Below are 13,569 nucleotides of genomic sequence, written 5' to 3' on the forward strand. Positions count from 1 at the left end.
CTACTTGATCCTCGGCTACCTTCACTATTTCGTCTCTGAAAGCTACCCATCCTTCTTCTACTGTATTTCTTTCCCCCATTCTTGTCAATCGTTTCCTAATACTCTCCCTGAAGCTCTCTACAATCTCTGGTTCTTTCAGTTTATCCAGGCCCCATCTCCTCAAATTCCCACCTTTTTGCAGTTTCTTTAGTTTTAATCTACAGTTCATAACCAATAGTTTGTGGCCAGAGCCCACATCTGCCCATGGAAAAGTCTTACAATTTAAAACCGGATTCCTGAATCTCTGTCTTACCATTATATAATTTATCTGAAACCTGTCAGTATCTCCAGGATTCTTCCATGTATACAACCTTCTTTTATGATTCTTGAACCAAGTGTTAGCTATGATTAAGTTATACTCTGTGCAAAATTCTACCAGGCGGCTTCCTCTTTCATTTCTTCCCGCCAATCCATATTCACCTACTATGTTTCCTTCTCTCCCTTTTCCTACTATCGAATTCCAGTCACCCATGACTATCTGAATAATTTCTTTTATCTCATCATACATTTCATCAATCTCTTCGTCATCTGCGGAGCTAGATGGCATATAAACTTGTACTACTGTGGTAGGCATGGGCTTCGTATCTATCTTGGCCACAATAATGCATTCACTATGCTGTTTGTAGTAGCTTACCTGCATTCCTATTTTCCTGTTCATTATTAAACCTACTCCTGCATTACCCCTATTTGATTTTTATTGAAACCACGTGAACCAGATTAATCTACACAACATTCTCTGCCAATCACTGGAATGATCCAGATATGACCACAGATTAGATTAGATTAGGTTAGATTCCATAGACCCAAAAAATGAGATGATTCTTGTGGATGTGGAACATGTCAGAAAGTATAACATAAAATCATGAAACATTTGAATATAGTACTACCCTGGTCATTTGTCAGGAGGTAGTCAAATAGGTTAATACAATGCAGTAAACTGGAACAGCAAATATTTACAGAACTAACACACTGTCAGAATGAAATACTGCTCTGCACTATTAATAAATTTATCATACACAAAATACCTAGTCCTGGCTGTTGCGACCAAGTTTTGGCAAAACTAAAATCTAACAGATATTTTTACTTAAGCTGGCTTAACAGTCTCTGTTAAGATACTCATCTATGGTGTAGAAGGCGTTGCCTATCAAAAAGTCTTTCAAACTCTGTTTAAACAGTGCTTTATCTGAAATCAAGTTTATAATGGTTGCTGGAAATTTATTGAAAATTTGTGTTCCTGAATATTGGATCCCTTTTTGGACCAAAGTAAGTGATTTTAGGTCATTATGTAGATTGCTCTTATTCCTAGAATTGATGCTATGTATTGAGCTATTGGTTGGGAATAGAGATGTATTACCTGCAACAAATTTCATTAAGGAACAAATATCCTGAGAAGCAGTGGTTAGAATACAAAGTTCATTGAACAGGTTTCTACAAGATGTTCTTGAATTTACATCACAAATGATTCTTATTACACACTTTTGCACCCTAAAAACTTTTGCTCGGTTTGATGAGTTGCTCCAGAATATGATCCCATATGACATAATAGAATGAAAGTAAGCAAAGTATGCAAGTTTTTTTATATTTATATCTCCTACATCTGACATCATTCTTGCAGCAAATACAGACTTGTTTAGGCACTTAAGCAATTCTGTGGTATTCCCTTCCCAACTGAATTTATTATCAAGTTGTAAGACCAGAAATTTAACACTGTCAACTCTTCGATCTGCATGTCTTCATATGTTATACTCATGCTGGAAGGAAATCTCTTACAGGTTCTGAACTGCATATAGCAGGTCTTCTCGAAGTTTAATGACAGTGAATTAGCTTTAAAACACTTATTAATGTCAGTGAAAATTTGATTAGCAGCTATTTCTAAATCTGTACCTGACTTGCTACTTATTGCAATGTTTGTATCATATGCAAACAAAACAAACTTAGCATATGACAATGTAACAGATGAGAGGTCATTAATGTACACAAGAAAAAGCAATGGACCCAAGATGGAACCTTGAGGAACACCATATGTACTTAATTCCCAGGCAGATGAAGACTGACTGCTTACTGCACAGGTATTTCACAATGATACCCTTTGTTTCCTATTATGCAGATAAGACTCAAACCATTTTGCAGCATTGCCGGTGACACCATAATATTCTAATTTACGTAAGAGAATGCTGTGGTTTACACATTCAAAAGCTTGTGATAGGTCACAGAAAATGCCAGTAGCCTCTAATTTATCATCTAATGAATTAAGTACATTCTCACTGCAAGTGTAAAAAGCTTTCTCTATATCAGAATCCTTCAGAAATCCAAACTGTGACTTGGACAATATGTTATTTGCAGTCAGGTGCTTAAGGAGACGCTTGAACACAATCTTTCCAAATATTTTTGAGAAAGCTGGCAGAAGTGAAATTGGTTGACAGTTTGTTGGTATCTCTTTATCCCCCTCCTTGTAAAGATGCTTAACTTCAGCATATTTTAGCCAGTCTGGGAAATGTTCTACTGATAAGAGATTGATTACACAAATAACTTAAGATAGAACTGAACTCACAGCAGCACTCTTTTATTAACTTCATTGATATATTATCACACCCACTGGAATACTTAGATTTTAATGATTTTATGATGGATGCTACTTCTTTGGGAGACATGAGTGTCATTTCCATTTTACTGAAGTTATTTTTAAAGACTGTTCTCAGGTACTCCATTGTCCTATCACCGAACCTTATAACCCCAAGCTGCCAGTAACAGAAATGAAGTTCTTGTTTAAGAGGTTTGCCACACTACTAGTACTTGTTAGCAAAGTCTCATTTATTTTTAGAGCTATCTGTTCCTCTTCCTTTTTGGCACCGCCTGTCTCTGTCTTCACCATACCCCACACAGTTTTTATTGTGTTGCCTGATGTAATCATCTTTTTCTCATAATAAAGCTGCTTCGTTTTTTGGATTACTTGCTTCAATATTTTGCTGTGTTCTTTGCAAAGTGTTACAATTCTAACATCAGAGCTGTTCATATGTGCAGCTACCTAAGACACAATGAAAATTATATAATTGTAGGGTCATTGCTGAATTGATTTTAGGTGACACTTGACAAATTAATATTCAATAAGAAGCTTTACTGCCACAAAACAAGATCATAGACTGCTACTGGTTAGTGCTTAATTGTGATCCATTGGATGACAGTTAAAACTTTTGTTGTACAGGAGCCCATCAGCAATATTTTCAAACTAAGTGATTTTTGTACAATAAAAGAAACATTTTTTATATCTGACTTTAGATAGCCTTACGTTATAATATTCTGTAAGGCTGTTTCATTACTTTTCTTGTGATGCACTCACAAGTTACCTGTCTTCCATTGAAATAACTGGCATAATTACCTTTCTCGAGTAAGTAATTGTATCATACACACATACACTGCTGGTCATTAAAATTGTAACACCAAGAAATATAGCAAAAATGAAAATTTGCTTATAGTACATGGTACTATATAGCAGGAAGAATACATGACGAAATCTGTAGGTACTTGATGGTACACAGGGAGAGAGATTTAATACTCGTACCTTCCAACAATGGTTCTAACCTGGTTAGGTAAGTGGGGTCTTGCCAGTCTCATGGCAACCCATGAGCAGATGTTTTCAATTAGTGAGAGATATGGAGGCTGTGCAAGCAAAGGCAACGTGACCACTCACTGTATTGACACAGATCAGGATGCATGAGGAACATTCAGTCTGCTGATTCTGTGTGACAGTGAAGAATACAATCTAGTAACATTTGTTCTATTTCTTTAGTATCTGTGCCTGCCAATAATGTCATGGCAATGGAGTAACCTACGATGTTATCAGCCAACAAACTGGATATGATGGCTGTCAATAGGAAATGTCTCCTCCATCATGTGTACTGGAGACAGCATCTGGTTTCTGAGACACCAAGAACGGGGCATTGACTCAAGTCAGTTATATGTTTACTAGCTTGACATGTGGATATTCAGTCACTTAATCATTTGTATCTTAAAGTGTATGTCTTCTTGTTTAGCTCTTGATTACATGAACAGCTGACATTCTCACTTGTGTTTTTGGTCTTGATTGGTTTTTTTCTCTTTTGGCATTATAATTCCCACTGCTGAGAGCTTGGCATTCCTAGGATATAGTAAAGTGGTGATGAGTCTGACTCATACATTTATTGGTTGGGTTGCATCATAACGGAGGACTTATTTATGGATTTATGGTAGCAACAGTTGCAATTGCAACAACAGCAACAGCAGCAGTAGCAATTACATGCTGAGCATCTGCAGATATTCACGAGTGCAACCATGGCAACAGATGCCACTGATTCCAGCCCCCTCTGATTTTTGGACCTTTTGCTCCCTCTGGCTTTTGCACCTTTTGCTGTTGGTACACAGAGATGGGGCAGCTACCTGAGACAATTCTCACTCTTCCACAAGGTAAGAAAAGTGATTCAACCAGTAGATATGAATGCATACCTACTCTCTTTGAGATTCTTTCTTTATAATTAGGTGCAAAAGCTTTGTATGCTATGGACCTCGCTTCACTGAAATTTGATGAGTTGTGTATGGCCTTGGTTGCATGTTTTGAGCATAAATCACATGTTGTGGTAGTGTGGCTTAAGTTAAATCAGCAATGAAAGCAGGTTAATGAGTTATACATGGAATGGATAGTGGAATTCCAGAGTTTGTTTGGTGATTGTAAGTTCAATTGTAGTCAGTTTGGCATACCTTATGGAGATTCACTTGGCTCCAGGTAAGTCATTTCAAGTGAAGGTCTTAGAGCTATCTGACCCTTCTCTAGCCGATGTGACACAGTTAGTATGGTCATACGAGCTATCTGCAGTGGCTCAGGAAGCTTTTGTTGATGAATGCCAAGTAGCAGAAGTGGATTGTAGTTATTCCCACAGTAAATTGTCAGGTAACACAGCAGGGTCTCATTCCTGGGGTCTGATGTGCCTGGGTCACCTTTAGTTGTTAATAAGTGGTCTCACCATGCCCTGTTAAGCACCTTAATACAGTGGATGCCAGAAATCAGATTTCTCTGCTGACAGACTGATTTTCTTGCAAACTGCACAGTGGTCATTGCAATTCTTGGACTGGTGTAGCAGACAGTAATGCCCATCCTCTCTCAGCATTGGGCAGTTCCTTAGATTCTAGGGCTTTCTCCAGTTTCCTCATCTAACATAAGTGGTGGAAATGTCTGCATTTAAATTAATTTTGGTACAAAAACAACCACAGTGGCCATATTGCTACCATTTGTGCTATGCAATGTCCTGTTCGCAATGTTGACCAGTTTTCTATTAATGTACTTTCCACATCAAGCTCACATCTGGCAGATGGCTCATGTGCTTGAGTTGCAATTGTTTATTTTGGGATGATCTGTTAAGTTACAGCTCGATATTGTGGCTGCAGCTTGTTGATCATTGTGGCTACGTATCTGGGTATCAATAGGTCACAAGCAGTTTCCAAAACAGTGATCTCCTATAGCCATCAACATATGCTTTTTAGAGATCAACCAGTTGCAGTGGTAAAAAATAAAAATGTGGGAAGCCAAGTAACATTATTAGTATCCAATTCCACCTCGGTGTTGAATATTTTTGGGCTGGATTCTTTTATATCATGATTTCTAAATTACTGATCACAATAATTTAGCATCTGCAGTCATTCCTTTTCATGGCCTTGAGTTGCTTTTGCAACTCCATAAACAGTTGTTTGAGCCAACATTGGGTAAAGCAAGAGATTTCCTGACCAATATTCAGCTTAATCCTTCCATGCCCCCTAAGTTTTGCCATACTTGACATTTGGCATGAGAGAGGTCATTAAAGCTGAATTAGACAAACTCCAGGACTTAGAGGTTATTTTGCTTGTAGCATCAAGTCAGTGAGCAATGCCATTAGTTGTGGTTAAAAAACCCTGAGGGCAATTCACTTGTGTGACGATTTCAGAACTGCAATTAATGCCTAGAGTGAAGTGGAGGTTTATCCAATTCCTTGCATTGAGGACTTATTTATGCAGCTGGCTGGTGGACACTATTTTTCAAAGACTGATTTGCGAGATGCCTACTTGATAGTAAGTCACAGCGGGTGCTCATTATTAATACACCATTTGGCCTCTAAAAATTTACCAAGTTATCTTTTTGTGTTGCATCAGCTCCAGGAATTTTTCAGCATTTTATTGAGCAGAAAGTTTGCCATTCCCAAAGTGTGCAACCTACCTGGATGATTTAATAGTCACAGATGCCACCCAGAAGAGCATCAACAAAACTTACTGGCATTGTTTCAGGCAGTGAAGGGTAGTGGTTTGCATTGTAAGTTGGAAAAGTGTACTTTTTTTACAGCTGGTGTCAAGTATTTAGCGCATGTCTTAAATAGGGAAGGCATTAAACTACTTGATGACCATGTTGCGGCAACTGATGAACTGCCTGCCCCTTGGAACTTTAAAGGAGCTGCAGTAATTCCTTGTCACAGTAAATTACAACAAATTCATACCAGATGCATCAGGGGTCTCACAACCTCTCAATCAGTTTTGTAAGAAAGGTGTAAAATTTGTTTGGTCCAACATTTTTCAGCATGCTTTTACACAGTTAAAACTTCATTTACACACCAGTCCTTGCCTTACTATTTGGTCTCAAGAAAAGCCTAACACAGGCTACTGATGCATCACAGTATGGGATCAGTGCCATACTGCCCCAAACAAATGTGGACAGGTCAGAACAGCTGATTGCTTTTGCATCTAAGACCCTCTCAGCTGCCCAAAAGAATTACTCCCAAACAGGGAAGAGGCACTGTCCATAGTCTATGATGTTAAAGAAGTTTCACATTTTCCTGTCTGGCTCAAAATTTCACTTAGTAATGAATGATTAACTGTTGGTATCATTGTTTAGCCATACGGCTGGCTTCTCTAATAAGCCAGCTCAAGGACTGCAGCATTGGGTGCTATTTATTACCAATTATTTTTATGATATCCATTTTTGGCCCTCCACACAGCATGTGACTGATGATGTGTTGTCCAGGTTGCTCATGGATCCCAAAATGAGGTTTTATAGTTTATTTTGTGTTTAATGATGCATTACAAATGATTCTGCATGATTTTTCCATCATCACCAAGGAAGCAGTGGTATCCACAAGTCACAACCCAGTGCTGTGCAGCACTGCTGAAGTAGTTCATTCAGGATGGTCTGTACATCCTCTTAAGGATGCCCATCCTAATTTTTGATCTTATTTCAGTAAAAAGACCAGCTCAATGTACTTCATGGAGTAATGTTGCTTACAATGGAGAACGGTAGTATTTCTCTAACTCCACTCATGCATCCTTCACTTGTTGCGTTCTTCTCACTGGGAGTGTCTCACATGAAAGTGTTAGCTCAGTAGCATGTATATTGGCCTGCAATAAGCACCCATATCAGATGTGCAGTGTCATATCTGTCCACAGAGCCAAGCGAACCCTCTCCAGAAGTTTTTGTTGTGGTCTCAACCAGCTTAGCTATAGAATAGAGTACAAGAGGACTTTTGCCAGTCCCTTTCCTGGGGAGATGTGGTTGATACTGGTGGATGCCTGTCAAACTTCCCCTATACAGCACGGATACCCACCAGCACAGGGTGCTCACAACTGTTTTTGCCATAGATGATGTACCAGTCACCTTGGTCTCTAACAATGGCTCCCAGTTAACGATGTCAGAATTTCAGGCCATATGTAGTTTCAATGGTATCCAGCATGGCAGAGCAGCTGGTCCAGTCTTGTAAGACCCAAATTAGAAAGGCAGTGCAAATTATGCCAGAAGAGGAGACTCTTTCACACTTGGCCACGTACCCACCATCATGGTAATTGGGTGTAGTCCAGCATAGCTCCTGCATGGACAACAGCCCCATGGGTTATTTAATCTTTTGTGTCCTACCCCCCACCTTCAGCAGTTCCATTGTATGCCTCATTTCTGGAAGGATGTGTTGGTTTGGGTCCACATGATTTGATGTCAACTGGGATGGACAGCAGGGGTGATAGTCCAGTACAGGGGTTGCCAGCTATTTGAGGTCACAGTTAGGGACAATAGGTGCATGAGACACAGAAATCAATTATGGCCATTACAGGAGCATAATTTGCCACCACTTCAGAAGCCACCTTCAGGTCATCACTTTGTATGAATAACCCCATCAGTCCCCCCCCCCTTCCCCCCATTTCCCTCAAATATGAGGCAACAGGACCCCTGCACCCTGATAATGATTAAGATCACATCACATTCCTCTTCCACACTGCTGGTGGAGCAACCAATAGAGCTTGAACCACTCCATCCAATGCCACCACGACAAAGAACAGTTACTACATTTTGAACTGCTGGCTGTGCTTTCAGTTTCTCCCTCTTCCCTCCTCAGACATTTAAGACATAGACCTGGGCTCTTTTGCCGTTATGTGCCCACTAAAGAGGAGATGGATTTGGTATCCACACCTGCCAATAATACCATGGCAATGGAGGATGTGCAACCAATTATGTCGGCAGCCAGCAAACTGGCTACAATGGCTGTCGACATGTGGCACCCACGTCGTGTGTTCTATAGACAGCTACTTGTTCCTTAGGTGCCAAATTAAGGCAGCCACTGACTCATGTTAGTAATGCATTTACTAGCTTAGCAGCTTGACATGTGGATATTTGGCCGCTTAGACATTTGCAGGTTTAGGGAAATCTCTTTTCATTTGAACTCTTGATTACATGCTCAACTGATGTTCTAGCTTGTCTTCTGGCCTCAATTGATTTTTGCTCTTCAGACGTTATAATTCCCACTGTTGATGATTTGGCATGGCTATAACATAGTACCTTGAAGCCCCCACATAAAGGTACTGTCTACTTTGAGGCTCTACACAGAACTGGGACATACCTGAAATGATGACATGGTGCCATTCCTGCATCCAGTATTGTCATTGGGCACACCACTGTCAGGGTATCTCTCTCTGCTGCTGTGTGAAGTCTGTGTTGTTCCACTTATAGTCACACTTTTCACTTGGATGCTGTTGTTGCTGCAGATAATCGTATTTACTAACTCAAGTTATATAAAATGACTGTACAATCCTGAAGAGCCAAGCAAACAGCTGGCCTGTCCTCTCAGTTGCTAGATGCATGGGGCTGTTGAGACCCTGCATGGTGTTGAGTATGGTCCTCCTGAGCCCATCAATTCCATTTTTGCATGATAGTGAGGGATCCTGCCCAACTCAATCAGCAATTTTGTGGAACAATAAAGCACATTCCTGACACACCATGATCCTGTCGCTTTCAAATTCTAACATGTTGGTAAACATTTCTCCTTCTTACATAAGGCATAACACAATCTCCTCACAAACGACCACCATTCAAATGGAAGTTCTGAATGTGAAAACTGCTTATACACAAAAAGTATATGGTGTTAATAATACCAGTTTTGTGTGAGTGTACTGCAACACTAATCATTTGCATATCAAGGCATGTATCACACATCATGCCAATTTCACACATCTTGTATGTCATCTTTATGGTGTTTGAAATTTTTAATGGCCAGCAGTGTATTATGCACATGCCCACATTTATCACTTCTGACATTCATAGTTGGCTCTCTGGAAATGTGTATATACAATTAAATTATGAGACAGAGTTACTGACCATACTTACCTTCAGGAGACAACATTTCAGCACAATCAACAGACGGAATAGAAAATACACCACCCTAGCTTTTGGAACTGACAGTTCCTTCCTCAGGGAGGAGAGATGGATGGGTTAGAGAAGCTTACAAAATAAGGGTAGGTAACAATGACTCCAAAATGACTGGGTCTCATCAGTTGTGTGGACAAGGAGAAAAAAAAGTGAAAAGGGGTGGGAGGTGTCAGAGACGTTAGTCACAGGTAGTACAGGGGTAAACACTGTGCTAACTTTAGTAAATAGATCTTAATTTCCCTCTGCCCCCACAATAGGTTGGTCCTTCTTATTTTGGGGATTGAATGCTGGTAGGCATTTCCTTTTCAACCTTCCCCAACCTACCTCTTCCTCCTCCCTGAGGAAAGAGTTGTTAGATCTAGAATAGAAATTTCACCACCACAAGATAAGTACTTGTCAGCAGCTCTATATTTTTATTTTATAGCTTTCTTGAATGAATATTCATTTTGATAAAAATGTATATCCTCTCTTTTGTACTTCCTGAGGAAGTGTGTGTTGCTGAAGTCGTTACCGTGTATTCACTCCATGGGTACCTTTGGGCAGTCTTGTTCATGTGGCAGTGCTTATAAGAAAAGTTACATATTGTTCTGGCTGTATCACATAGAACAAAAAAAAAAAATGCTGTCTGTTCCTACAAATGTGTCAATCAAACAATGATAGAAAAGTCAAACAATGGAAACTCCAGATAGGAATATCAACAGTGTTGGAAAAGACAGATTGCTACTTACCATAAAGAAGACATGTCAAGTTGCAGACAGGCACAATTAAAAGACACTTACATAAAGCTTTCAGCCACAACCTTTATCAGTAAAAGAGAGATGCGCACATTATTCACAGACACAAGCAAGCACTGCACAGCAACTGCCAATTCCAGCATCTCGAGGCAGAATGCTGACCCAAGATGCTGGAATTGACAGTTGTGTGTGCATGAGGTTTCCTTGCTTGTGTGTATGCAAATGGTGTGTTGTCTCTGTTTTACTGATGAAGGCTGTGACCAAACACTTTATGTAAGTGTCTAATTGTGTCTGTCTGCAACTTGACATGTCTTTTCTTACATTATTAAAGATAGAAAAGAATTATCTCTAAATCATTTGGTTGAGAAATATGCACAGGTGAAGTAGATTACTGAGATTTTTTAGAGTTACGAGTAGCAGATCTGAACACAGCCATCCTGCAATATATAACAGAGCTTGCTGACATGTTCAGTGAGATGTAACCATCAGAGTTTTCTACTGAAATTACATATGGATTATACTACATACCAACAAGCTTTGGTCGCAAGCAATTATTCCAGTCACCATGACCCAAACAACCAAATGTGCCATCTCCACATGTCATTAGCATTCCAGAGTCACTTACAAATACACTGTAGCCATCTCCTGCTCCAACTCTGTAATGAAAGTGTTCAAGATCATCAGCAGTACCTAAGTATTAAATTTGTCTACATACTTATCTCTCCTTTATTGAAACTAAGGAAAATCCAGGATGGAATGTAACAATATTATGATAGAAATGAGCAACTTTGCATAAAATTTAAGAAGAATTACTATACCTGTACTAAAAGACAAACTTCCATATTAAAGTGTTGTTACTGTGTAGCAGTGTGAGGAAAAGAAAGAAATGGGGGGAAAAGTAGGAGAGATGCATGTGACTTGTGAAGGTAAATATCTGTTGCCTAGATACTTCATCTTGGGATAATTTTTTTAAATCAAAAGTGTGATGCAAGGTATTCAAAAGAAAAATTAGTAGCAGTACATAACGTGAATGGGAAGTTTGCGAGTGCCAGAGAGCAGTTCCTCCCACAACCAAAGTCAGAATAAAATAATAATAATAATAAATGAAAGATTGGAAAACTGCTGTAAAGTAACATAAAAACATGAATAAAAAACTGGGACAGTTTAAAAAATTTTTGCCAGTAAAACAAGCAGTAGTTTAAACATAGCTGCACAACAGCAATGGTTCCACATAATAAAATTATAAACAGCCGACCAGTTTCAATGGATAAAGAATTCTTTACCTAGGTTTCAACAAATTTAAATTTGTCTTCTTCAGAAGGTGGCCTAAGGACAATGAACATCATAGCTTACATTAGAAAGGTATGAAACTTAAGTCAAGAATAGATTTTAACACAAATTAGAGAGCTCTTGGATTACAAAAAGAGAATGACAACTGGTACTTACAATTTTACATTAGTATGGACTAATAATCATAATTAGTAAAACAAGCATTAATAAACAAGTGTCCAAACTCAGCCTTACCCTACATGGCTCAGATGATAGCTGAAAAGGAATGCAACTGGTTCACTGCAAATACTGTAAGTATCAGTATTACAAAGACTCATGTATACAGTTTGAAATAAACAGAAAAGACCTGGTAGCACCAGAATTAGTGATTTATGGTCCCCTATTAAATGAAATGCAGTGTGCAAAATTCCTTCGGGTACAATTGGATCAAGTTTAGCTAGGCTTATGGCTAATTTTTCTCTTAGAAGCACATTTCACATACACCACTTTGTAAGACTGGATGAACATTTGCACTGTCAGGGAGAGGTACTTAAGGAAACTTGAGTTGTTACATCATTACTACTGGTAAATAGTAGCTAAAAATCAGGGTCGTAGCCCAGAATACAATTACAAACTTTCATAAAGGATCATTATGAAAACTGTCCCTCTATACTTATTTTGTAATTAAAACTGCAGTTCACATATCAGCAAATTTGAGAAACTCCTGACTCTAGCACAAGGGATTAAAGTTCACGGTACATCTTGCTTTCTTGATAAATGTCTCCATTGGAGAACTTCGTGACAGAAAATCAACCCTTGAAAACATTATAACATATACAACTCAAAACACACACTGTGTCAGTTTTGAAGCTCACCATTTCAGGCCACCATAGAGTACAGTCACAGGTGGAAATGGAAATCTTCCTTCCTTCAAGGTACCAAGTCCAATGGAGACATCTTAAGATAAGGTCAGTCAAAATATTATAAATAGTAGCAGGATAAATAGTAAAGTCAAATTATCATTATACCCATTGTGAATGTTTTAAATTTGTGGTTTATTTATATTTGAGATGCAGTTGGCCACTTTTTTTAATTTGGTACAATTTATTACTCGTTTAACTAGTTTTGGAGCCATTGCAGGCTCATAATAAGATGGAGGTGTCACAGGAACATTATTTTCTGGACCATTTGCAGCCAGACGTTAAGAGTCATTGTGATTGCATTGGTCTTGGTTTGACCACCACAATGATTTACTGGGCATAGTCATTTTTGAGGTGGTGTGCCATTGCCTTCTCCAGATCTGTGAATATACTTATCCATGCAGATGTGTAGGGGCCAATAGTTTAACTTTTGTTGCCAAACCACAACACTACTTAGCATTTTGCACATTAATGAACATTTCTAAACATAAAAGAGGTGGTAAGTGAAAGAAATGTTAACTGTGAGCCACATTTCAGCCCCAACCCTTCAGTATCATAGTCCAGCATGTAATCACTGATCAACTGAGAGACATCTTTTTAGGAAACAGCCAATGAACAGGTGTTCATTATTGAAATAAAGGGTACATGCTTACTATTTCTCTCCATCTAGGTGTGCTCTTATGGCTGTGTTTACTGTCTGCACTAATTGCTGACAGTGCCAATGTTCTCCTTAACCTAGCTTTACAGACTGAAAAAGTTATTTCCAGTTTCTTAGCAATTTAAGCACATGTTTGGTAGTTAAAAATTTAATAGAAACTGTATAGATACTGGTATTCATTTCTAGATACAATTGTTGTAAGAGAGATTCAGTCATTATTTACTGCTGTCATTTCAAACTCCATACATGAGACTGTTCACTGTAAACAGTTGA

At 38.7% G+C, this 13,569-nt stretch overlaps 1 protein-coding gene across 1 annotated transcript in view; it reads right to left on the reverse strand.

The window, feature by feature from the left end:
- The window catches only part of LOC124789624 (serine/threonine-protein kinase Nek8-like), a 319,457-nt gene that overhangs the window by 155,568 nt on the left and 150,320 nt on the right, over positions 1-13,569 (reverse strand). Inside the window, exon 14 of the mRNA XM_047257042.1 lies at positions 10,978-11,105. Within this exon, the coding sequence (XP_047112998.1) occupies positions 10,978-11,105 (128 nt within the window). The remainder of the gene's footprint in view (positions 1-10,977; positions 11,106-13,569) is intronic.

Source organism: Schistocerca piceifrons, chromosome 3 (assembly GCF_021461385.2).
Source record: "Schistocerca piceifrons isolate TAMUIC-IGC-003096 chromosome 3, iqSchPice1.1, whole genome shotgun sequence".
Lineage (NCBI taxonomy): Eukaryota > Metazoa > Arthropoda > Insecta > Orthoptera > Acrididae > Schistocerca > Schistocerca piceifrons.